Raw genomic sequence first — 22322 nt, forward strand, 5'->3', positions numbered from 1 at the left:
GTGGGAATGTGGTAGATACTTCGCATTTCCCCTTTGGTCCTTGAGCATCTCTCACTAAAAAATAATATCTGAATACTGCTAAGAGAGCTTTGTGATGCTGTAGATTCGGATGATCCGGTTTGAACAATACCTTGCATGCCTGCATGGTAGCAGCTTTAGAGAGCTTTGAATATGACCTAGTACTCGACTGCAAGGAGGGAAAGTTGGTCATCCCCATTGCATATCCTAGACGCGCCGCTGTCAAAGTGTGTTCTCTGACTTTGGGAAATTTTTCTAGCATTTCGTGAATCATGCCGACAAGTATGTCATCAGGAAGGACAGCTTCAGCTAGCAATGTTACATCCAAGTTGTCCAATTGGTCATGTGAGAGAACATCTGTAAGAGATGGCTTGGGCTGCTGCATGTGAAAATTGAGGAAAAATTTTGTTTTGTGTTCTGTTTTGTCAGGCCTGTCAATTTCATGACTGAGCAGGTGACTCATTGCTTTTCTTTTCCCTTTTGGATCCTTCTCCTGTGCACTTGAGCTACCACTGTTTGAGCCTGAGCTGGAATCTTCATCTGATGCCGAGGCCTTGTAACTTTCGTCAGATGGAGCATTGGACGTCATATCTGTGACCCCATGGCTGCTAGGATATGATTCCGCTTCAGTTTCATAATTGGCCTGCCTGTGTGGTTGAGGCCTTTTCCTCAGCAACAGTTTTTTGCCTCCTACCATAGCCACCTGATTGACGACTATCTGTAAACACTACAACAGTATTTTCTCGAAACCCAAAAGCTTATAGCAGTGAGCACACTACACACTAGATTCTGTAAGGCCCACAAGAGCATACATAAAAACATCCCCAGGATCATACATACATCAGTACATCACCGTATGCTCGATGCAGCAATCGCAATTTTGTATACAACATAATCCCGATTTCTGTGCTGCTGAAAGTTGAAAGCTGGTATCTTGAAAATCTGACTGAGAGCAGGTGAATTTCGATGGCGAGGACGCGAGCGCAGTATGGACGGATTGTGTGCAGAGAGGTGCAGAGAGCCGAGTTGATTGTGCAAACACTGCGAGCGGGGCTGAGGATGTAGATTAATGTGCAGGTAGACTCGTTTACGGTTTGGTCGAGGGGTGATGGTTGGATAGGGCGAGAGGGAGAGGTGAAGGTGGGTAGGGGCCGAAGGGTGAATAGGGGCGAGGGCTGGGTATAGGGGATGAGGGGCGAGGGGGCCAGAGGTAGATAGGGGGGCAAGAGGTAGATAGGGGCGAGCAGAGGCGAGGGCTGGTGAGGGGGGTAGGGGGGGAGGGCTAGTTAGGGGGGCGAGTGCAACAGGTAGGGGCAAGTATAACCGGCCTATACAACGTAGAGGGCGGTACTATTTCAATTACCTGTTAACTTTACACAGAGCACTGAGAAGGAAAGAGAACACAGTTGTGTCCAGCGACTAGAATGTCACTGCGCACACGAGACCGACACCTTGTAGGCCCCAAAGACTGGCACCCCTTTCGGTATTTCTTTATTCAATTTAAGGTAGACGATCCGACCACTTAATACAAGCTTTCACAAAGCTGTCCAAACCTGGCGAGGGCTGAAAACGCAGGTTTTCGACTTGATTTCGGCAGCATAACGGTGCAAAAACCCCTGTAGGTCAAAAGTACCTGTCTAGGGCGGATTCCCTCGCTATCTGGAAGCTTTCTGGTGAGCTGTCACAGAAATTCAGCGGGCTGTAATTCTCTGCTTTTCACTGCCGGGTGCCCAAAATCTTGTACACGTATCCCAAGGCTCTCACGAGGCTCCCCTGGTGTTCCCTTGCAGTTTAGGTGCGAAACCCTAAACCTGCAGAAAAACACAGCAGGCTGTAATTCCCTGTTTCTGATCGTTTTTAGCGGAGCGAACACGCCTACGCGTGTCCCAAGGGCTCCCGCACGCAATGGGACAGTTCCCCTGTGAATTGGACGAGTTTTCATGCAAGAAAACTCTCCAAACTCGCAATCTTTCGCGATGGAACTGTGCGTACCTGTGGGCGATTAGCAATTAGCTAATCCGGTTCCTGTTCAGAAGGCTCTTGCCTTGGCAAACGCGCATAAACCCCCAGAACTGTACATGTTCATCTCAGTAGCCCAACTAGTGGGACATTACCATATGTGCCAAAGGGGAGAGAGAGATGCATGAGAGCAAATCATCGCGCTACATGAGACAGAGGAGAAGGCAAGCTTTCCATAAAAGCTGTAGACTTGCACCCACTACTCACACACACATTGTAGGTCTCTTATGAGTGAAAAATTAGTCCCCCTCTCTCTCTTGGGCACCTCTAGACTGACCGACCCAGACTCTAGATGTGAGAAACCTATTCGGCCACAGCCGTTTCACACTGGCCATGCAATGTCCACTTGCACCTTTTCAAGGGTTCCGAGGAAAACAAGTAGAAATAAGAATAAATAAAAATAAATAAAAATATCTAGTACTTATTTACGAAAGGCAACAGGAAAAATACACCTCCTGGTGACACACCCCACCCTTGAAATACTGCAAGCGACCTCGCTTGCATGCCAATAATACATGCGGTATCTCTTGATATCACATATATTCTATGATGGGAATCTAGGATATACATGCTTCCAGAAATGTAGCGTTGGACGATTAAACAATCCCACCAACCTGGCTACGACACATATATCAAGCATAGAAGTCTTCTAGTGTACTCTTGAGCACAAACTTCTCTAGCTAAATTCTGTATGGAAAGAGTAGATACAATTGCTTAACTACTCTGTTGAGCATCATGAACCATGCTCTTGCCTTGCTCCAAAAAGGTTACATCAAGTCACTGTGGGTTCCATCTGAAAGGCTTCAAGATACAATTGCAATAGCTGAGGTGAATCAAGCAATTTAGACTCTTCCACCCATTTGGCATCCAACGATGGATAGTTCTTGAACTTCACCAAATAGCGTCTTGCAACCTTTCCTCTAACCTTTCTTTCTTTATGTGCCAATATCTGTTCAAGAACAAGGATCTCATCCAATTCTTCCACTTCGGGTTGTTCCTCATCAAGCATATTCTTTGGTGCATCGCCAACAAAGGGTCTTAGAAGGCTGACATGAAAAGCATTATGTATTTTCCAACCTTCAGGTAGCTTCAACCTGTAAGCTACATTACTGATTTTTTCCAAAATCTGAAAAGGACCATAATATCACATACTGAGCTTAGGAAACAAACGTTCCTTGCCTTTCCTTTTCCTTAACCTGGCCTTTTCAAAGCGCAAAAGCACCCAATCACCAAGTGAAAATACAAGTTCACGACGGTGACGATCAACAGCTTTCTTTTGCTTAGTCTGAGTCTTCTCAAGAGCAATATTTATCTTCCTGTATGCTTCATCCGCATCTTGTACATGCTTGTCTGCCTCAAATATCTTGTCCTTAGTCTGCAAAATGGGCGGGACTTTCTTCCTCCTTCCACTATCTCAAGTGGTGCCTTACCTATTGAGTATGCACAGTGTTATTGTAAGCATATTCAACCAATGGGAGATGGCGTTCCCAAGTTGCTTTGTGCTCTGACACATAACATTTGAACTGATCCAAGACAATAGAATTTGCCTCTTCTGACTGTCCATCAGTTTGCGGATGAAACGAAGATGAGAACTTTAGCGTAGTGCCCATATTCTCAAACAATGCCTTCCAGAAAAGACTCGTCATACGTGGATCCCTGTCACTGACAATTGATTGAGGCATCCCGTGATATTTAAAGATATCGCTCATGAATATCTTGACCATGTGTTTTGGCTTTATCTTCTTCCTCACAGGAATGAAATGGGCGTGCTTACTGAACCTACAAATGATAGTCCAAATCCCATCATTGCCTATTTGCATCCTTGGAAGATCAAAGATAAAGTCCATTTCTATGCTTTCCCATGGCCTATCAGGGATCGGGAATGGCTGCAACAATCCCGGTTGCTTTTGCCTATCAAATTTGACTTTTTGGCAAACCAAGCATGATCTTACAAATGTGTCAACATCTTGACGCAAAGCTGGCCAATAGAAGAATGCCTCAACCCCTTTCACTGTCGCATCAATTCCACGATGTCTAGCATAAGGTGGAGCATGACGTTCCATCAAAACCTTTGGCCGTAATTGTTTAGTAACGCATAACTTTCCATGCATCATGAGAAAGTCATTCTTAAGCATATAGTGCTCATGATGTTGGCCATCAACAAGCTGGTCATAGATCCTTGCAAAATCTGAATCTTCAGCATATTGTGTCTTCATTTCGTCTAGTTCACAATTGTACAGAATTGACATTGCTGAAATTTGGGGCTTTCATGACAACGCATCAGCCACCACGTTCTTTTTCCCTTGCACATGCACGATCTGAAAATGGAACATTGACAAGATGTTTGCTCATCGCATGTGCTTCTCAGACGACTTCGCCTGTGTGAGAAAATATCGCAAGGTTTGATGATCCGTTTGGACAAGAAAATCAGCCCCTAGCAGATCGTGTTTCCAACTAGTGAGAGCATGAATTACTGCCAACAATTCTTTTACAAATGAAATAGCAGAAGCAGAAACAAGTGGAACAGACTCGCTTTTAAGCTTTACATCAAGGACATGAGTCTTTCCTCTATGTACAAGGGTAATCTTTTTGTTGTAAGTATCCACCATAGCATGCAACCTGTAACACCATGGGATACAAGTAACACATCACAATCCTCAAGTGGCATAATATGAAATTCTTCCGCATCGACATAGCTTTGAACGTGCATACGAAGCTTCCCAAGAATGGGAGTAACAGGCTCTGAATGACCTGGGCATGCCAAACCTGCTTCCCCTGTCATACCCATCTTCTCGGTACGAATGCCCAACTTTGATGCCAATTCTGGTGATATGAAATTTGCACGGGCTCCTGGATCAAAGAAAACCAGCACTGTATGGTCTCTAACTTTGCCCCAAGCTCTGCACAGCTCCGTGGCATCTGTGTTTGGTTGGTCTCCAACCAAATCTGGGACAAGTCTTGCACTCGGCTTTGGCTTCTTGCCTTTATGGTCTGACTTGTCATCCTTATCCTGTGACTTCTTCTGTGGGCGTTCATTTGCAAAATGTCGTTCCTGTTCACAAATGTAGCATTTCTTGGCCTCTCTAAGAGCTTTCCTTTCTTCAAAGGTTTTGCCAGAAAAATGTCTTTTTTGTCCTTGTCCTCGTCCTGAAGGAGATTTAGACTGCTTTTTGGACGTATCAGTTTCTTCATTAGAGGGCTTCTTTGTGGGAGGCTCAGAAGGCTTTGCTGCAACATTGCCCTTGGCTGAAAACTGTTTGCCTTGGGACCCTTTCTTGTGGCTATTAAATCCATCGGAATCTCCCTTCGACAGATTGCTGGCCATTCTTGCATTCTCTATCAAGTGAAACATATTCATGACGGTAGTCTTTGTGCAGTAGTCCCTGATTTTCTTGGGCAATCCGCAACAGTACTTCTCAATCTGTTCTGACAATGGCACAAACCTGTAAGAGGTGACTGGCAACAGTGCGGCCCAAAACTGTTTATTGTACTCTTCCAGATTCGCACACTGTTTAGCATTCAACTCGTGCCATTCTGTCATCACATCCACTTCAAAAGTGTTTGTCAACCATGCAGGTGCAAAAAGCTGTTTGAATTGGACCCACGTTGTTGGGGCTTGACCCTGGTTCAACAATGCGGTCCACCATTGAAGCGCATTCCCTTTCAAGAAAGTGGCAGCCTTGTGTATATTTGAAGATTCCGTGAAGTTGCCTCCAGCATAAGCTGCATCGAATTGTTGTATGAAGGTCAAAGCCTTCAATTGGTCCTCAGTTCCTATGAAAGTTTGAAACTTCACTTCCTGCCCACCTTCCTTGTAATCCTTAGGCTGACTCAAAGGAGCCACATTTTCATAAACAGGTGCCTGTAACAGTGGTGCTCCATGATTGTTCATTCCAACACTCGCATCAACTGTTTTACCTGTCGTATCTGCATTTTGTACGTATGGCTGCGAAAAACCAGCCATACCAAATTGTGTTCCAGGCACTCGAAATTGGCCATAGGCACCCTAGAAACCTGGTTGAACACCCATGTTCGCGTACATAGGGTTACCCATGCCTGTTTGCATTGTCCTGAACACATTCCTTGGCATATAACCTGTGGATGGTCCAGCCATAGCGTGAAACACTGAACCACCTCCAAAATAACCAGGATAAGTATTAGGTAATGGAAGGTCTGATGCATAGCCTGTTCATTATTCCCTTGACCATTCACAAACGGTTCCTGTCCAGCTAAAGCAAGTTTCTTTGGATCATTGGACACCGCTAGTTGCTCAACCACATGGGATTTCCCTCGAGCATCATGAGTCCTCTACGCATTGGAAATCTCCTTTTCCTGCAACGGCTCAGTCATGCCCTGTGTAGGAGGCTGAAAACCCTGTGTCGAAGCCTGTAAGAACTCCTGCATCCTTGGGTTGTTAGCCAATTGCTGAAACATGTCCATGCAACAACGCAGTTGAGCTCTAAACAACCTGTCCTCTTCTTGAAGAGTTGAAGGAACTTTCTCTGTACCATGTGAGGAAGATCCCTCTTCAGGTACTTGGTCTCTCTTCTCTGCCATAATGACAAGCTCTGTGTTTTGCTTTCACCCACAACAATCCACGCTGCACTTTCTGAAGAAAAAGTGACTATCCCGTCGATGGAACCATATAACCGGCCTGTACAACGTAGAGGGCGGTACTATTTCAATTACCTGTTAACTTTACACAGAGCACTGAAAAGGAAAGAGAACACAGTTGCGTCCAGCGACTAGAATGTCACTGCGCACATGAGACCGACACCTAGTAGGCCCCAAAGACTGACGCCCCTTTTGGTATTTCTTTATTCAATTTAAGATAGACGATCCGACCACTTAATACAAGCTTTCACAAAACTGTCCAAACCTGGCGAGGGCTGAAAACGCAGGTTTTCGACCTGATTTCAGCAGCATAACGGCGCAAAAACCCTTGTAGGTCAAAAGTACTTGTCTAGGGCGGATTCCCTCGCTATCTGGAAGCTTTTTGGTGAGCTGTCACAGAAATTCAGCAGGCTGTAATTCTCTGTTTTTCATTGCCAGGTGCCCAAAATCCTGCACACGCATCCCAAGGCTCTCACGAGGCTCCCCTGGTGTTCCCTTGCAGTTTAGGTGCGAAACCCTAAACCTGCAGAAAAACACAGCTGGCTGTAATTCCCTGTTTCGGATCGTTTTTAGCGGAGCGAACACACCTACGCGTGTCCCAAGGGCTCCCGCACGCAATGGGACAGTTCCCCTGTGAATTGGACGAGTTTTCACGCGAGAAAACTCTCCAAACTCACAATCTTTCGCGATGGAACTGTGCGTACCTGTGGGGGATTAGCAAGTAGCTAATCCGGTTTCAGTTGAGAAGGCTCTTGCCTTGGCAAATGCGCATAAACCCTTATAACTGTACATGTCATCAGAGTAGCCCAACTAGTAGGGCATTACCATATGTGCCAAAGGAGAGAAAGAGATGCACGAGAGAAAATCATCGCGCTACATGAGACAGAGGAGAAGGCAAGCTTTCCATTAAAGCTGTAGACCTGCACCCCTACTCACACACACACTATAGGTCTCTTATGAGTGAAAAATCAGTCCCCCTCTCTCTGTTGGGCGCCTCCTCTTGCTGAGGTGTCCTGCAGGTAGCTCTCCTCCTGCCAAGTGTTCAGTTTGCCCCTTTGAGTTAATTCCCTAGTTCCCACTGACTTATAAAGTTATAAGTGACTTTCCGAGTGGCCCATACTTCGTTTGGCGCACACAAGCTTCCATACTCGTCAGAATTCAGTGCTAATTGGCCTGACGAGTCCCAGACTGACCGACGCAGACTCCCGATGTGAGAAACCTATTCGGCCACAGCCGTTTCACACTGGCCATGCAATGTCCACTTGCACCTTTTCAAGGGTTCCGGGGAAAACAAGTAGAAATAAAAATATCTAGTACTTATTTATTGAAGGCAACAGGAAAAATACACCTCCTGGTGACAACGAGCAGATAGGATAGGGGGGTAGGGTTAGGCTGAGTAGGTTTTAACGTCCTAGGAACAATACCAAGAAAAATCAAAGATGTATCCGACGAGAGTTGAACCTCGGACGTTGAACAAATCCACAAGGACAGAGAGGCAGTAGAGATAGAGAGACAGAGAGATAGAGATACAGATAGAGACACAGAGATAGAAACGGAGGATGACAATCCAATTTATGACTGAATTCAAATAATTAAAAAGAACAATCTGGATCATAGTAGGACTCCAAAAACCAAATTATATCAATGAGATAAGAGCAAAATGGACGCACGCAGTAAAGGTAGGAGAATTTTAGCGATAACACTGATTACAACGGAGATGAGAATCGACATGAGGAAGATTTGAGAAGAGGGAAAAATGGAAAGCTGGAGAGAGTGAGGAGGGGACAATCGTATGGTTGTTGGTGGGAGGGATAACATCACCAGATTTTTGAAGAGTCAAGGCGAGTGATAGCACTTGATTCTGGATCCATTTAACAGCGGCAAGGGAACACCTTCCAAAGTGACCAACTGGACAGTCCCCTGTGGCAAAATCTCTTGTACCATGAATGGCCCTTGCCATGTTGGGACCAACTTCTTAGCTTTTTATAGATATTTAGCTTGATAGAGTAGCACCAGTGTTCCTTGCATTATTTTCGGCTTTCTGAGATGGCGATCATGCCACGCTTTGCGATGAAGTTGCTGGGCTTGCAGAGCATGTGAAGCTAACATCCTGCTTTCTTCTAACTTCGAGAGACGAGAGAGGTTTGCGGAAGCAATACCCGCTGTGACGCGAATGCTTCCCACTCTTGCTGAGCCTGAGTTGAACTCGTATGGTACAAGTGTTTCTAAACCGAAAGCTAGCTGGAATGGGGTGTGGTTAGTGGTTGCTTTGAAGGGGGTGCGATAAGCCCAGACTATGCCGAGGATAGCTTGAGCCCAAGAAGTTGGATGTAGGTGACAAGTTAGTGCTCTCGGCTTGCCCATTTTCTCTGGGATAGTAAGAGAAAGATTTGCGAATGAAAATTCTTATAGTTCGTGAGGAGTGTGGAGATCAGGTCGTTGACGAAATGACTACCTCGATCACTTGTGATTTCTAGAGGGCACCCAAACCTGCAAAAAATATTTTCATACAAAAATTTTACGACAGTTCTTGCTGTACAGTCGATGGTAGCCACTACCTCGGCCCACTTGGTTGCGTAATCCGTCGCTACTAGGAGATACTTACGATTGCCGGGTTGAGCAGGTGGAGCAATTGGACCAACAAAGTCCAAGCCCCATCGCTCAAAGGGCAACCACACCATAGATACCTACAGAGGGCGATTGGATTGCTTGCTAGGCTTGGGCGCACATCATTGACAAACATCACAAATCTTGACATGAGCAATAGCATCTCTGAATAGATAGGGCCACCATAAGCCTGTTTGCAAGATTTTTGCACCGTGATGTGACCAGGGTAATGGCCACCTGTAGGACCACTGTGTGCATCTTCCAGAATGTGGTCCACTTCATGAGGGGAGACGCACCTGCGCAGCACACCATCTGGCCCAGATTTGTAGAGTTGTCTGCCAATCAAAGAGAAGGGTCTAGACTTCAGCAAGAGTCTTCAAGCATTCTCAGGATATAGGCCAGTAGAGAGCAGATGTAACACATCTCCATACCATTCCGGGGTCGTGTCGACCTTAAAGAGATGACTATCCGGAAAGTCATCATCAACCCCAGTATCTGGCTCACCTGTGTGTATGCGAGAGAGGTGGTCGGCCATGACGTGGCGCTTGCCTGGACGGAGAACTACGTCGAAATCAAATTCTTGGAATATCAATAGCCACCTCCAGACTCTTCCTGCAACTTGGGGTTGAATCAAAAGATAGTGTAGCGCATGATGATTCGTGATGATAGTGAAGTGAACCCCTAACAAGTAATGATGAACTTTTGTAAAGAATACACCATAGCCAAACCTTCCCTTTCTGTGGTGGTGTAGTTGCGCTCAACCTTTGTGAGCAAGCGACTGGCATAGTGGACTGGGTGATCTAGGTTGAACTCCTTGCTAAGCTGAGTCAAGACCGCGTCGACCACAAATTGACTAGCATCCGTATGGACATGAAAAGGAGTGGACCAATCAGGAGCAACTAAAATAGGTGCCAGTTAGGCGCTTTTTGAGATAGGCAAAAGCTTGGGATTCAATTGTGGACCACTAAAAGGGTATAGCAGCACTAGTCACGCGAGTCAAGGGTTGGGCAACCTCTGCATACCTGCGAATGAACTGCCGATGATAGCCTGCATGGCCTACAAAGCTTTGAACACCTTTGGGATTAAGTGGAGGGGGCAATCTTAAAATGGCCACTATTTTCTCAGGGTTAGGTGTGCTAAACCTTCAACAGATGTAGCACCTTCAGCAGACACGATATAACCTAAAAGCATACCTTGAGTCACCAAAAAGTGGCACTTGTTTGGATTGAGCTTAAGGGGTGCCTCGCGACACTTCGAGAAGACTGCAGAGAGTTGAGCCTGGTGCTCCTCCAAGTTTTCCATCGGGGTGGAACATTGGGCGCCAAAGAAGGTGGAAAAATCATCCATGAAGATTCTGAGATTGTCGTTGCGCAAGGGACAAAATATGATGTAGACAATACGATTGAATGAAGGAGGAGTGTTTTTTAGCCCAAAGGACATCCTTTTGTAGATAAACATTCCCCATGGAGTGACAAAATCTGTCTTTACCTGGTCGTCAAGATGTATTCCTAACTGATTGTAGCTGCTGAACCCGTCCATGAAACTGTACAGTACATGCCCAACAACATCTTCGAGGACTCTCTCAGTGAAAGGGGTCGGAAATCCATCCGGGATTGTCACCTTATTCAGAGCCCGATAGTCGACGAAAACTCGAATTTTGTTGGATTGTTTCTTGGGAGCGATAACCATAGGGGACAACCATTCTAAGTGCTCCACTGGCACAATAATATCTGCTTCTTGCATTTTTTCTAACTCGACTTTGACTGCTTCTGCATACTTGGGGTTGAGCTTGTAAGCCCGTCCTCTGACCGGCTTAGCCCCCTCAACCAGAGGGATTGTGTGGACTCCTAACTCTGCTGGGATCCCTTCCAAATCATGGTAAGACCAAGCAAACACATCCTTGAAGCCGCCCACTAATGCCAAACCCACCTCCATGCTATTTGATATTGATGGGGCTTTCTGGAAGAAATGGCTGACTTGCAGTAGATCTAGGTACAAGAGAAAGCCCTAAACAAAAGAGAAAAGCTTACAGTAGAGACAATCTTTTCCAACAAGTGTCGCTCTACGACATGTTACGGATAGATGCAAGTTTTTGAAGTGACACCCTTGTAGTTATTGAGTCACTTTACCTCGGAGCAGGTCCTAGTGGCGGGCACCTCCCAATGCAACTATCAGAGTCCTATATGATATCCTATCCCGCTGCTCCCCCCACTGATTATAGAAGCCCTTGTCTCACCGTGTCCATCTTGGGGCTGTAATTCTCAGGACTAATAGTGGATGGTGGATCTGGCATCAACCTGATGCCTGAGTTCACTATGGTGGCTTAAGGTTTGCAGCCTACACGATGTGCTTCCTTCACAATTACAGTGGCCAACCAGAGGACAGTCTACCCATTGGGCATAGTGGACAAGGTGCCTCTGTAGGTACAAGACTTCACCTTTACCTTGGATTTTGTTGTTGTTCATCTTTCCCAGGTTGAGGGAGGATTTCCTTTGCTCATTGGTAGACTATGGTTGTAGCACACTAAAGCACTGCATGATTGGGGAAATGATGCAATGTGGATACATATTCTTGGCTCTCAATGAAACCCATCCGACTTGAAGGAGGCATGGATCCAGTAGTTCAACATAGTTCTTTGTCAATGGAATCCAACCCTGAATTGGAACGGTCTACTCCACCTCACAGGTTAGAAGATCTGTTGGAGTGGTTGGAAGCTACCAAGCTATGCCTTGTTATAGGGTCTCTATTCAATCTCTGCCTCATGATACACCCTCTTCCAATGTTTCTACAATAACTGAGCCCAGTGAGGAACCTGAGCCAGTCACCACCCCACCTCGCCCCTCACCATCCCCTTCCCTCCTCCTTGGCCCTACTCTCCTCTCCTCGCCCCTCACCACCCCCCCCCTCCTCCTTGCCCTTACCCACCCCTCCCCTCTCCCCTCATCCCTCACCACTCCCTCCCCTCCTCGCCCCTACCCACCCCTCCCCTCCCCCCTATCCTCCCCCTTGTCCCTCACCACCCCACCTCGTCCCTCACTACCTTCCTCTCTCCTCGCCTCTACCCACCCCCCTTTCCCTCTCGCCCCTCACCACCCCCCACCTTATCCCTAACCACCCTCCTCACCCACTCTCGCCCCTCACCTCCCCCCACCTCGCCCCTACCCACCCCCCTTCCCCTCTCTCCCCTCACCAGCCCCCACCTCGTCCCTACCCACCCCCTCCTCTCTCCCTCGCCCTACCATCCACCCCCTAGCCCCTATCTATTTTTTGCACATTTGGGGAATTTCTCATGTGTGAAGACCATTCGTGGTACCAACTCCTCGTCCTTTTGGCTGCATTTCCACTAGCTTTGTGACTTGCTGGGATTTTGCCGTACTTCTTCAGTTTCTGCTTTCTATACAGCCTCTCTCACTGTGGCATCATATTCTGCAAATACCTACATTTCATCATTTCTTCTCCATACAACTTCTTTCAGTCAAGTTGCTTGCATTCTTCCTGCTAGTTTCAATGTTGTTTGCTAGTTTAAGTGTTCTCTCTCACTGGGACGGTGAGTGGTATTGTGGTGGGAAACCTGTAGCAGGGCTACAGTGTCAATGGTACAGGACGGGCAGTTAGTTACAGTTGATATGGAGTTCACACTAGGCGGTCACCTGGCTAGCCTGGGCAGTGACACGTGGCGGATGATACGGATGGTGATTTAGTGGACACTGTGACCAGATCACCACCACCTCAGATTGGAGATAGGCTTAGTTGGATTGGGATATTTTGCTAGCCGTTGGTGGCTCTTTATGGGATACATATGTGTGGTTGGCTCCAGTGGTCGGATACATCATCATCATCCACTTGTATGGTGGAGCGTCATGAGTCTCTTGAGTTCATGCACCGCACGTCTACACCGTCCCTGCACATTGGAGCCTCAATACCTCCATTGTACCCTCGAGTCCTGGGCTTGGAGCTGAGTGTGCTGCCAGCCAGAGTCTGTATGGTTCTATGAGTTTGTCGAGTTCCACTGAGTTCTGAGTCTGTTGTGCTTTGAATTGTTCCATATCAGTGTGATGTTTTCTTTCTACGGAGTGAGGTTTCTTGCATACTGCACTGAGGAGCACCCACTGTAGAGAGCACGACACACTTTCCCTGCTACACTCATGTGATGGTACTTACAGTGGCAGCCCATTGAGGGGATCTGGCTTTGGGAGATTTGCTACCAACTGTCTTGATTACGTTTTTGCACTTGTTACCTTGTCTTTTGTGCTTTTTGTTTGGATATTGGATCATATGACGATGATGTATTTTGTTGGACCCAAAGTTCTTTTAGGCGTTTTGCACACAGTAATAACCATTTCATTCCTGCCCTAGATAGATTCAAAAAATAAATAGAAAAATAAGTGAGCCCAGTTTCAGGATTTTGGTCCTGGGTGTGCCATGTATACCATCTAGGGTTTCTCACATCATGTCCATAGTCAGCTACCTGAAAAATTATTACCTTGAATGCCGGCTCTCATAGGAAACCCTAAATTTCTTTTACAGATCATCTTGACCAAACATGGCTTTTTTCAAATCAGTCAGTGTCAACTGCAGAGAAAATGGCAAATATGCCACCACAATGGTTTGCTGAAGGATGGAGCCTTTCAAAAAACTTGGGCAAGACTTGGACAAAAACTTTTAGAAGCTAAAACAACATAACAAGGCAACAAAATTACTGAATGTAGCTATTTGCTGATCCTGAGAATGTAGCCCTTTGAAGAATAAGAGATGTTTATGAGAATCTTTTTGAATATTGGCCTCTCTCTTGTAACAAGTTTCAGATATGGTTCTGCTGTTAGTAACATGTGTTTTTGTGACAGTTTTGTGACAGAGGACCGCAAGACAGCAAATGAAGTGATTTTGTACTTTCAAGAGCATAAAATTGGTGTAGTGACATGTGAAATTTTGTCAGAATTGGCTAGGCTATATAAGCATGGGGACAACGCACCAAAACGTTGTGCGCAAGGGAAACCTGTCATGGAATACATTGATTGTGACAACATGTACAAGGCTGTCTTTTGGAAGTACATGAGAAATTGGTATATTGTGGATGATCGAAATGCTGCACTTGGTTTTCTTAATGGAGGAAAAGACACCAGCTCACACGAAAACATTGTTACAGTTAAGGGTGACATTTTTAAGCAGGTAATTTTGCTCAATTGAGATGATAGTATGGATGAAAAGTGCCAATTTGAACTTCCGCTCATTGGTCTCTTGTGCGAATTTGAGGTGGTTGCATGGATGAAAAGCGCCAATTTGAATTTCTGATGATGGTCACTTGTGCCATTAGGACGGTGAAGTCATATCAGCAACCATGCATGCTTCTGGAGATTATTTGCTGCGAAGTTGCTATGAGGATGACCGAGATGGCAGGCGTGGCGCAATTTCTCCTACAGAGATAAATGAATGTAAAGAAAGGGTTACTTACATGTCTGAGAGACAATCAGTGCTTAAAGAAGAAATTATTGACCATGAGGTGAAGGCTGCAGCACTACAAACACAGGTTGGAGAGCTACAGACACAGTTACGGAACCTTCAAGGGGGCACTCATGCTGACACCTTAAGCTCGTTAGGTTCCTGGCTGGCAGAGAAAAGGCGGCTACTAACCAATCTGCGATGCAAAATTCAGAACCTTGAGATGGAAGCATCACAGATGAGAAACAGCATTATAGAATTGCAAGACCTACAAGACAGGACTATTTCTCCTGAAATGGCAGCCTGGAGGAAAAAAATTGAAACTCTTGATGCCGAGATAAAAAACTGTGACCTGGAAATACAGAAGAAGAGTTCCGGTATGAAAAGCAAAATGAGCAAGCTTAATGGGATTGATTTTATAGCCACTGAGTTACAAGGCAAAGATGCACAGCCGGCTGAAGCAGAAGAATTCTATGCACAGGCTAAGAGTCAAGTTGATGCTGAGAGATTACAGAGGGACACATTGTAAGTAACTTAATCTCCTTACATCCTTTCAATAACCATTGTTATACTGAAACTTATTGACCAGGGTTAGTTTGTGGATTATTTCCTCAGATCATCAGAAGCAGACAATCTCTCTCAGAGTTTGGTCTCATCCAGCCAACTTGCAGAAAAATACAAAAAGAAGATAGGGGCATTGCACAAGAAGGAAGTACGTGTTGGTCTGGCATGTAGCAAGATTCATACAGATGTCAACAATAATATTTTGCATGCTTGCAGACCGAGCTGAAGACACAGCTTGAGAAACTATCGGAGTCAGATTTAGATCTCAAGGAAAAGATCGATAAAATTCTCAAAGCACTGCCAGAGTGTTCAAAGGACCTGCCATTGAAAAGGATGCTTCACGACTTTACTGATTTTATTGATGCCAACCACCTCAGAGGAGATGAAGAAGATGTGGAAGGTGTAGTTCTTGCAGAAGAAGAATTGTCATTGAAGAACCTTCACAAGTAAAAAATCATTGCTTTAACCCACCTCACATCATTTGAAATTTTGATCAATGATCTTGAGATGAGGCATTGTGATGTCAGGACAATCAACCCGTGCACATTGGATGAGGATCTGTCCTACAGGAAGGAAGAATTACAGATTGCAGAGAAATTGGAAGATATAGGAAAGGCTTTGGATACTTTGAAGCGGAAGAAGGAGACTTTTGAAAATGAAAGATACAACGTGTTCATGAAATCTGTAAAGGATGTCAGTAATCATCCTAACTTTTCGATTTTCTTGTTTGATATGGGTGCTTTCCTTGAAGTCTATATAGGCCCTCATAAGAACTTGAAACCAAAATGCATGAAAGTATTACTGATAATTTAGGTGTTGGCCAGGTTAATGATACTCTTTCACGAGTTTATGGTAGCTTCACCAAACATGGAGATGCCTACCTTTCATTTACTGAAGAAAAAACTCTTTTATTTACTGAGGGAGTGAACTTTCAAGGTATTACAATTAAATGCACTTTTTGAGTGGAGGGTCTGCACACTTCACGATCTTCATTTCTTGTTTGTAGTCCGGCCAGGTCGACATAAATGGTGTAGCTTTAGCATACTGTCTGGTGGACAGCAAGCTTTAGCAGCTCTTGCTTTATCTTTTAGCCTGCAGCATCAATTTCCTTCACCATTCTATTTTTTCGACGAGATTGATGCAGCTCTGGATACTAAAAACACTCAACTTGTGGCCAGCTATGTGATGGTACATTTTCTCTTTTATTTTATTTGATTTGCAAGGTTTGGGTACTGTAGTTTTAATTGTTGTGGTTGTGCTTTTAACAGAAACAAAGATGTACTCAATACATCATTGTCTCACATCGACCTCAGCTTTATGAAGAAGCTTCAACTATAGCAGGGATATATCATTCTTGTGGAAGCTCAAGATCCATAACTGCTCAGACTTGATTGATCTACAAGTTTTATCATGTGAAGCTATGGCTTCAATTTTTTTCTTTGCAGTGTTTAAGTGTATACTAACTTCATTGACTACTAGTTTTATTCGTGTTGAAAATTAGCTCTCACTGGACATAGGTTCCTACTTCACTGGCTAAAATTGACCTGCCTAGGGGGCCTTGGAGACCTCCTTTGAAAGTAAGTTAAGACATAAGTGAATGTTCTGTCTTTACAAGCACCATGCATCTCCCCTAGGGCCCAACTCACATGATAGCAGTAAGCCAAATAAACCCACTTCATAGCAAGTCTAAACCGACAATTGGAAATTTATGTGCCAACTCCTCTCTCACTTGGGGTGAACATGATAGACTGTTCCCTGTTTGGTTCGCATGGCTTTTGTGCCATGAAGGGTTTGTATATCTCTATGTATAACCTAGTGGATTGCCTTATGGACCTCATTCTAAATTCCATCAGGTCCCATCGATGCCGACCACACATACCCGATTATCTCACTAGTTGGCGTACCACTAACACACACACCTCATATACAGGTCCCACACATTACCATTTACTTCACGTATGACATGGTTGACTTATACACCAGGACAGTAAATGATGAACTCCTACTGATGCACCCATTGGCACCTATGGAGACTATCACCGCGCAGCTAGCCTCATTGCTACATACAGCCACAATGCCCCTTCTGAGAAGGTTGCTAGATCTGGAACTATGATCCAGAACAGATGGTATGACGATGAGGATATAACCCTATACTCATGCCTCTCCATATAGACAGCTTTGGAAAATGTTAGAGAGAAGAAGGAGAGGATTTTAACGTCATAGGAAACTATCCCAAGAGATCTCAAAGATGTATCCGATGAGAGTTGAACTCAAGACCTCTTATTCAAGAGGGAAATGGCATAACCAATCTACCACACTTGGGTGATAGAAAGTTTATAGCATTTCCTCTTTTTATTAACACACTCACACACCCACACCCACACCCCCACACACACACACCCACCCAAGAAGAAGAGGATTTTAACATCGTAGGAAACTATCCCAAGAGACCTCAAAGATCTATCCAACAAGAGTTGAACGCAAGACTTGTTATTCAAGAGGGAAATGGCATAACCAATCTACGATACTTGGGTGATAGAAAGGAGAGGAGAGAGACCGAGAGAGAGAGAGAGAGAGAGAGAGAGAGAGAGAGAGAGAGAGAGAGATGGGGAGACTCACTTGCCGTAAAGGTGGACTTTTTCAAAGACAAGGGAGCCAGAGCCAAAGATGTACCACTTCTTGATAAGAGTGGCTCCATCTCACGGCAGAGCTTCAAGGAGCCACGGACCTAGGCACCCATCACCAACCTATATACTTGACATATATATGTTGGGGGATTGTACCAGCCACCCATACCACAGCCACATAAGTCTTGGCCCACTACCACGAGCTTCTTTACCCATGGACTTACAAGGAGAACATCTTTATCTATGTTGCGAACATACTTGCCCCTTTCATTTCAAAGATGTTCAACAAGGCATTAGAATAGGGTTTGCATGCTAAGTGGACGATGCACATCATTCTGCCGATCCAGAAAGGAGGGGATATGCTTGAGCTAAGCAACTATAGGAAGATCATGGTGGCCACATGTTGGCTGAATTGTATGGAGCAGTGCTGGAGCAGAAGATCAGTTATATCATGAGTGAAGGGCTTAATTAAGATCACTAGGATAGACAGGGTTTAGGAGAGCTTTCTCTACCATTTACAATGTATTGACTTTCAAGTGTTTGATCGATCGAACCAGGGTGATGAAGGGAAAGCTGTAGTGCTACTTTTTGGATTTCCGCAAAGCCTTTGATATAGTGCCAACAAACAAATTTTCTAGCGCTTAACAGTCATTTGGTATACCATCAGATATGGCCAACAGTATTGGTGTTAAGCATGGATACCTACACTGTTTGGATTATACATGCCGTGGAGACGATGGGATCGACTTGACAAATGCTCTAGTCATAGTATAATGTATGTTGGTGATGTTATATTAGGCTTCAAGAGGAACATCTCGTGAGACAGGGCAAGAGTTGGGCTACATTCACTCTTGTAGGTGTTTAGGTGAGGTGGTCAATTCATGAGTATACCTTCGGGTCGCTTCTTTTGTGGCCGCCACATGAGTCACTTTGGGATGAGTAGCCTTCTCAATAGGCTTGAGATCTTATGTACTCAGTTTGTGTCCCAACCAAACTCGATTGGAGAATGAAGACAAGGTTGTTGTATTGCTAAGTGCCTTGTTAGAGAAGTATGACAAGATTACCACTGTGCCCAAGGAGAAAGACCCATGTCAAATCTTAGAAGAAGTCACTAATTCATTGCATGAAGAAGAGAGCATAGGATAAGGTATGGTAATTAGTCAATTGTAATTTCAAAGTCTAACGTCAGGAAAAGTTGCATGCATTATTGGAGAACTAACCTTAAAGGTAAGATAGTTGTCAAGTGAAGCCATGCCCTCATTGTGGAAGTAATAATCATCCATGTCATAAATGCTGATTAATGAGTAAATGTGAAGCTTCAAATCAAGCCAAGAACGAAAGGTCCTTGTGGCATGTCATGTTTTCCCTTGTCACATTGTCCAAAAAATAGCATACTTAAAAAGTAGTGCTCTAAATCTAGGGTTTTCATTGGTTGGAAGCTAGGGAGGTTTTCATTACATGCCGTGGAGATGATAGGGTCAACCACTAACCAAGGGAAATTGACGTGGTTTTATGGTGATTGATCAAATTGCTAGGACACATATTTTCCCTAAGCTAGAGAGGTTTTCATTAGTGGAAGCTTGAGCTCATTTGGCATGTGGTGTTGGGACAAACTTTGCATAAGAAAGAGGTGTGTAATCAACATACCAAAGAGGAAGAGCCACATTGGTTTAAATAGGACTAATTGTTTTAAGTAAGAAAAAATCATCAAAATATTCTTGAAATTTGTAGAATTTTCCAAAACACCCCTCAAAGTTCAAAAAACGCCCAATATAATACCCTTGTATCATTTTGCAATGACCCAAATTTTGCATACTCTAATCCTTATGACAATGGAAATCCATCTTTAAGTGTCGTAGAAAAAACTATTAACGAATGAGCTACAAATAGATGCATCTTTGTTAAGAAATGATGATCGATTTCAACTTAAGAGCCCATAGTACCATCTAAACTCTCGATTCTATCATCTTCTATTGATGGACAACCAATCCTCCTATGAAGAGTTGCAAAAAAATTAAAGAGATGTTTGTAAAGTTAATTAGGTGTCCTTTGGGGATTTTGGAGAAATTGAAGGGCATTTTGTATATTTTTTGGCCAAATAGGAGGGATATCTTGGGATTTGAGGGGTATTTTGAGCATTTCCACAAATTATAGGAGTAATTTGTTAATTTTCCTTCAATTAATAAAAGGCTCTAATATTGCCAAGCTAATATGGATATTAGAAACAACTTGAAAACCCTAATCAACTATGAGAATAGACACCATAAGCTTTCATATTAGTTGGTAACAATATTATCATTCTCATAGGAAGTGACTTCAAAAGTAGAGCAATTGCAATATCTTCATCAACTTTATATGATATACTATTGGAGTGGTAAAAATCTACATATGGTTGAGGTGAATTGCCATAGAAGTAGGAGGCTTCATCTCAAGCTTGAAGATGTTGATCTCATACTTGGAACACTTTGCGGGGACATCTGATAGTTTGTTTTTTGTTTGGTTACCCTTATGACACACATCCTTTAAATTACTAATCCTAGGAGCATGTTATTCGGGTAGGTCATGGAAACGTCTCACAAATGTGATAGAGCTACTTGATTGGAATGGAAAGATGATATACATAGGAAAGGAGAAACTAATGGAAGGTGTCATGACAAGGCATTCTCCTACTTTCTTTGAGCATCTACTCTCAACTTTTCACACACACAAATTAGCTACCCAAACTTGATAATTATCTGCACACACATTCTCTCTCTGTGCGCATGGACACACATATGGAATAGCTTAAATAGCAATAACAAGCAAGCATGCACATCAACTTTGCTCCACACACACACACACTTTTTTTGTAAATCTGTCTTTTACTAGTGGGAAACCTCAAAGCGAGGAAAACCCACAAAATGAAAGGGATACAAAAAGCGGAGCACTATGAGGCTCTGACCCAGGTGAAGAACACCACAAACTGAGATTGCGGTGACTGGAGCACCCCAAAAAGCCAAAAGCGTCTGTGAAAAGAGCCGGAAGGAAAACGCAGTCGAAGAGCAGTCGACACTCGCCAAATGGCGACAATGCCACAGTAATTGTGCACGGTCTCCTCAGCTTCAAGGCATTTGGGGCAGCGGCAAGGTGCAATATGTCGAGCATGTAACACACTGCCAATCGGTAGAGCTCCCACCAAGCAATGCCACAAGAAAACACGTTCCTTCAAAGGTAGATGACTGCCAAATGCGAGACAATGTGTGCTGCCACCAAAGGATGACTCGGAAAGCAACCAAAGCTGATTATCGTGATGCACAATCCATACAACAGATTGAAGGATGACATAGACAGTGCCAGCTGAGATGCAGTCCAATCTAGTAGTGGCTAGATTCCAATCAGAGAAAGCAGTCCACATCCAAAGGAGGAATGGGTGAGTGATCAGCAAGCATCCTTTGAATTTCCCGCCAGAGAGGAGAATAGTGAGGACCCAACCGAAAGCGGGGCACTGCATCAGCGAAGGAAAGAACATAACCAAGTCATCAAGCACCTGATGCAACTGACAGATTCCTTTTTGGGAAAGAAAATACGCTTGGCGAAGAGATCGTTGAACCAAAGTGAACCAAAGTCAAAGCGAAGGCCCTGCTCTAATGCAGACTCTCCAAACAAAGAGAGTTACCCACAGAGGATTGTCGACCATTCCAGGCCAAATGCGAAGTGACAACCTTCCAATCAACAACGAGAGAAGAAGTAAAGGGACATCCAGGAACGTTTCCTTCAAGCTTCCCAACAAGTCGGTTTCCAATGAACAAAAGATGGGGTGACAATGTGGGTACACAAATGTGTGACCATGAGAGCACAGGGTTGCTGCTGCTCCACCAAAACTGGCAACAACATAGCTTTTCGAGCCAAAAGATGACGTCGCAAGTCCAAAATATTTAACCCTCCAAGCTGCTTGGAAGAACACAGCTTGTCCATAAATAGAAGCCGAAGACCCTTCTTGCTAGACGAGGTCCGCCAAAAATGCTCTAAAATATTGGACATGAGGGATTACAAGCGCAACCGAGACCAGGATAACAGAGGCAAGTAAAATTGCACATAAGCCACCACAAGGATGCATTGGACAATCCTAAGACGCACATGAAGTGGCCACGTGGGTAGTTTCCAATAATTTAACTTGGAATCTAGACGTTGGAGCACCCAATCCAGTTTCTGCATAGCAAATACATTCCAAAACATGTGGAGGAACAATCTCCCCAGGCCACAATATCTTATGCTAGTCACACTCTTTCAGAGGCAATAGCTTGGATCTACAAAAGTTAACTTTGAGACATGTTGCAATCCAAACAACTGAAGAGTATGCATAATTTGTTGTACATAATCATAGTGATCGCGAGGCATAAACAAAGAGTCATTCGCATAGACCTGACGAGCAAACTGCCGTTCGGAAGGTAAAGT

At 44.4% G+C, this 22322-nt stretch overlaps 1 protein-coding gene across 3 annotated transcripts in view; it reads left to right on the forward strand.

Moving 5' to 3' along the window:
- The window catches only part of LOC147440014 (structural maintenance of chromosomes protein 4-like), a 109976-nt gene extending 92894 nt beyond the window's left edge, over nt 1-17082 (forward strand). Inside the window, exons 13-20 of one of the 3 annotated variants that reach the window (XM_086485707.1) lie at nt 14103-14427; nt 14573-15222; nt 15313-15409; nt 15478-15707; nt 15789-15954; nt 16086-16197; nt 16277-16449; nt 16530-17082. In XM_086485707.1, the coding sequence (XP_086341833.1) occupies nt 14103-14427; nt 14573-15222; nt 15313-15409; nt 15478-15707; nt 15789-15954; nt 16086-16197; nt 16277-16449; nt 16530-16652 (1876 nt within the window). In that variant the 3' untranslated portion in view covers nt 16653-17082. Of the gene's footprint in view, nt 1-14102; nt 14428-14572; nt 15223-15312; nt 15410-15477; nt 15708-15788; nt 15955-16085; nt 16198-16267; nt 16450-16529 lie in introns of all 3 variants that reach the window. The other 2 variants (XM_086485706.1, XM_086485708.1) reach the window with 2 other exon arrangements.
- Nucleotides 17083-22322: the final 5240 nt, after the last annotated feature.

Source organism: Adiantum capillus-veneris, chromosome 16, assembly GCF_014529385.1.
Source record: "Adiantum capillus-veneris isolate H3 chromosome 16, ASM1452938v2, whole genome shotgun sequence".
In the NCBI taxonomy this organism is placed as follows: Eukaryota; Viridiplantae; Streptophyta; class Polypodiopsida; order Polypodiales; family Pteridaceae; genus Adiantum; species Adiantum capillus-veneris.